The following is a 4,522-nucleotide window of genomic DNA, read 5'->3' on the forward strand; positions in this document are numbered from 1 at the left end:
TACAGCGATACATGATACCCAAGCACCATTTTTTTTTTTTTCTTATATAAACATACTAGCCTTGAGGCTGGGAGTCGACGGTCCCAAACCCCTGAGTCAGTCAAGGGATTATTCTGCCCTTTTGGTGAGACATGACTCTCTAATCTACCACATAAAAGTCTCTTATTTACAAGTGTCCAAGTGTCCAAAATATTGTCTCTGAAGGCATCTTAACCAAAGTTCATGGGACATAACGATCAGGTGCCTTAACAGTACGGGAAGGATATCTCTTACCAGTCTCTGGAAGTGATGTGGTGTTTCCCTCTGGGGTTACCTGGGGTGGTGGGGCGGGGTCACTCACAGGAACCGGAGCAGCTGGTTCTGGAACGGTGCTGTTCAGCACAGGCAGGTCTGCTGAGATGGATGACGATGCAGCTCCGTCGTTGTCTGTTGGAGTATCAAATTCAGCATACCTGGCCAGCATCTGGTCTGCGTGTCTCCTCCAGCGTTGCGATGCGCTGATGTCGACGGTGTAGGATACAGGACCAGTCTCAGCTTTGATGACTCCTGGTGTCCACTTGTTCTCTCCTCTCCCGTAATCCCGAACGAGGACTGGGTCTCCAACCTTGAACGTTCTGGCTTTTGCATGCATGTCTCGATAAGCACACTGGGCCTCCTGTGCTTTTTCTACCACTGATGTCACACTGGGCTTCAGCAGGTCGAGTCGAGATCGCAGCTTGCGATGCATGAAGAGCATGGCAGGGGTCTCCCTCGTTGTGGAGTGGGGAGTGTTGCGGTACATGAGTAGGAAGGCATCCAATCTGTGTTGTATCGATGTGGTTCCAGTGGAGCGTTTCAGTGACTGCTTAAATGTCTGTACAAAACGTTCTGCAAGACCATTTGTTGATGGATGGAATGGTGCAGAGCGGATGTGCTTTACTCCGTTACCTTTCATGAAGCTGTCAAACTCATGTGAGGTAAACTGGGGGCCATTGTCACTCACCAGCACCTCAGGGAGCCCATAGCGACTGAATAGCCCTCGGAGCACGTGGATGGTCTTGGTTGTCGTCGTGGAAGTCATGAGATGCACTTCCGGCCATTTAGAATGGGCGTCTACAATTACCATGAACATTTGGCCCTGGAACGGTCCGGCAAAGTCAACATGGATTCTCTGCCATGGGGATCCCGGCCAGGTCCATGGATGAAGCGGTGCTGGTCCCGGTGCTTTCTGTGTAAACTGACAGGATTGGCAGGTTTTAGAGACTTGTTCTATTTGAGCATCAATTCCGGGCCACCACATGTAACTGCGGGCGACAGCTTTCATTTTGACAACACCTGGGTGTCCAGTATGCAGTTCAGACAGCACTCGTGATCTCAGTTTTGAGGGCATGATAACACGCACACCCCACATAAGGCAACCTTGCTGGAGTGTCAACTCACCCTTCCGGCTGATGAATGGTGCCAATGTGCTGGCTGCATCCTGGACCCTTGGAAATCGACCTGTGGAGACCATGTCCAGGACTTGGGCAAGGACAGGGTCACCCCTGCTCTCTCTGCAGATTTCTTGGCTGTTCACAGGTAAGGCTTCCAGGTGTTTAATGTGAAAACTGTCCACAGCACTCTTTCTCTCTCTTGGTGATGTTGGTAAAGGAAGACGTGAAAGCCCATCAGCATTACCATGACGAGCGGCCTCTCTGTACTGTATGGTGTAGTTATGGGCTGATAACAAGAGAGCCCACCGCTGCATTCTAGCAGCAGCCATAGATGGTGTTGCTTTGCACGGGCTCAGAATTGAAGTCAACGGGCGATGGTCTGTAAGGAGTGTAAACTGTCTACCATAAAGATAGTGATGGAATTTACGAACTCCAAATATAATGCCAAGAGCTTCACGCTCAATTTGGGCATAATTTCTTTCTGCCTTATTCAGAGTCCTTGATGCAAAAGCTATAGGCCTCTCTTGTCCATTCGGGAGGATGTGTGAAATGACGCTGCCAACGCCATAAGGTGATGCGTCACACGCCAGCCGAATGGGAAGTTGTGGGTCATAGTGGGTTAACACACTTTGAGAAAGTAGCTGCTCTTTTGCCTCTTTAAAAGATGCTACACATTCAGATGTCCATTTCCATTGCTTCCCCTTGCACAGCAGAGCATTCAATGGGCTTAGGATAGATGACAGGTTGGGGATAAATCTGCTGTAATAATTGATTAACCCCAAGAAAGAACGTAACTGACTCACGTCTGTTGGTGCAGGAGCCTCCACGATTGCTCTGACTTTCTCAGGTGCCTTGTGTAGACCCTGAGCATCGATGACGTGACCCAGATATTCCAGTGAATCCTTGAAAAATTCACATTTTTCCTTCTGCACTCGTAAGCCGAATTCTTCCAAGCGCCCAAGGACAGCATCCAGGTTCTTCAGATGCTGCGCACGATCCTGTCCACTGACCAATATGTCGTCCAGATAACAGTGGACGTTCGGCAGACCCTGTAGGACTTGGTCCATGGCACGTTGGAATATGGCTGGTGCTGAGGTAACTCCAAATGGCAACCTGTTGTAAATGAACAGACCTTTGGATGTGGTTATTGTGAGGCATTTTCTGGAATTTTCCTCGATCACCATCTGCAAGTAGGCATGAGACAAATCCAGTTTACTAAAATGCTGCCCTCCTGAAAGTGAAGCGAATAAATCTTCAATGCGTGGAATAGGATATTTCTCCACGCACAGGGCAGGATTAATTGTGACTTTAAAATCCCCACATATCCTTACATCTCCATTCTTTTTAACAACAGGCACAATAGGTGTTGCCCATTCACTGAATTTGACAGGGGATATGATTCCCTGCTCACACAGTCGTTCAATTTCAACCTCCACTTTTGGTCTAAGCGCATAGGGAACAACTCTCGCTTGGCAGAAACGTGGGACATAATCCGGCTTCAGCGCTATGGCTACTTCCATGCCTTTCAGGGTGCCCAACTCCTTCTTAAAAACCTCGGCATGTCTTTGTAGCACACCCTCTAGCGTCTCTTCACGGACTGTCTTTATCTCTCGCCAGTCAATTTGAATTTTTCGTAGCCACTCACGACCAAAGAGTGGGGGTGAACTTCCCTGCACTACATACAGTGGCAACTTGGCCCTCTGCTTGTTCATTTTCACGATGACAGTGAAAACTCCCTCTGCTGGAATCACTTCACCAGTGTACGTTTTCAGCATTATCTGGGTTGGGCGCAAGGGCAACTCACTAAAGTGAGCATCATACAGTTCTTTTGAAATCAGGGAAACAGCAGCGCCAGTGTCTAATTCCATTTCAATTATTTTTCCTTCAATCTTCGGATTTACACATATGTGTGACAAATTGCCTTGCTGAGACACCATATGCAAGCTTAACTCAGTGTCGGTGGTGCTATCATCACTACTAGTGTCTTTTACATCCAATTGGTGCACTCTGTTTTTCTTTTTAAACTTGTATTTCACTGGTTTGTCATTACTCACAGTCTCTTTGTTCCTGCACATTTTCGAGATGTGTCCCCTCTTCCCACATCCGTGACATTTTTGCAGCTTGTAAAAACAGTCACTTTCGTTGTGGTTCGTTTTCCCACAACGCAAACATTTAACGTGCCGCTTCTCGTTCAGTGAGAGCGCATTTACTTTCAGCGCATGACTCAGCTGATGCGTCTCGCGGGCAACTGTCTCCATTGACACCGCAAGTTCCACTGCTTTGACAAAAGTCAGCTTGTCCTCCGTCAGTAATCTTTTCTGAATGGCTTCGATGTTCAGTCCACAAACGAGCCTGTCCCTCAATGCGTCCTGCAAGTGGGTGCCAAACTCGCAGTGTTCAGAAAGCCTTTTAATCACCGCTATGTATTGCGTCACGGATTCTCCCTCTTGCTGGTTACGTTTATGAAAGCGAAATCTTTCCGCGATCACAATTGGTTTCGGAGAAAAGTGGTTTCTCAAAACTTCTGTCAATTGAGCATATGTCTTAGCCCCTGGTTTATCCGGAGCCACCAGGCTACGCAAAAGTCCATATGTTGACGCACCAATCACACTCAAGAAAACGGCAAGCTTCTTTTCATCAGCAATTCCATTTGCCGTAACAAAATGTTCAAACCTTTCCACGTAAGTTGTCCACTGCTCCAGCGACTCGTCGAACGGGTTAATGTATCCAATAAATCCAGCCATGGCGTGCGATCATCCAGCGTTTACCAATCAGTCCGCTTGGCGAGCTGCACCTGTCCAAACTTTTCCGACCGGACCTCTTCCCCCTCCACTCGCAGTCAATACCGCGGCGAAAACTCTGGCAATCTAAAGTTATCCTCGTCGCCAATATTATATCCGTGGGGTTCGCCTTTAGATCACCAACCAAGGAATAACCAGAACACACGACTCTATCAATGCACGTCATTTGTTTACTAATTCACTTATTCACGGTGTACAAATTTATAGGCTTGGCACCGCCAGAGGGCACAGCGCCCACCTGTGGGTTGGCATGGTAAATTCAGCTTCCATACATCACAGTTTTGAGCTCTGAACTTTTAAGTCTGGTGT

General features: G+C 47.8%; 1 protein-coding gene across 1 annotated transcript; it reads right to left on the reverse strand.

Annotated features, from left to right (window-relative positions):
* Positions 1-220: 220 nt before the first annotated feature.
* Positions 221-3,124, reverse strand: LOC133445619 (uncharacterized protein K02A2.6). Its single transcript, XM_061722942.1, has one exon. It carries the CDS (start codon positions 3,122-3,124, stop codon positions 221-223), a length of 2,904 nt encoding a protein of 967 aa, XP_061578926.1.
* Positions 3,125-4,522: the final 1,398 nt, after the last annotated feature.

The sequence above is a fragment of the Cololabis saira genome, chromosome 6 (assembly GCF_033807715.1).
Source record: "Cololabis saira isolate AMF1-May2022 chromosome 6, fColSai1.1, whole genome shotgun sequence".
Taxonomy (NCBI): domain Eukaryota; kingdom Metazoa; phylum Chordata; class Actinopteri; order Beloniformes; family Belonidae; genus Cololabis; species Cololabis saira.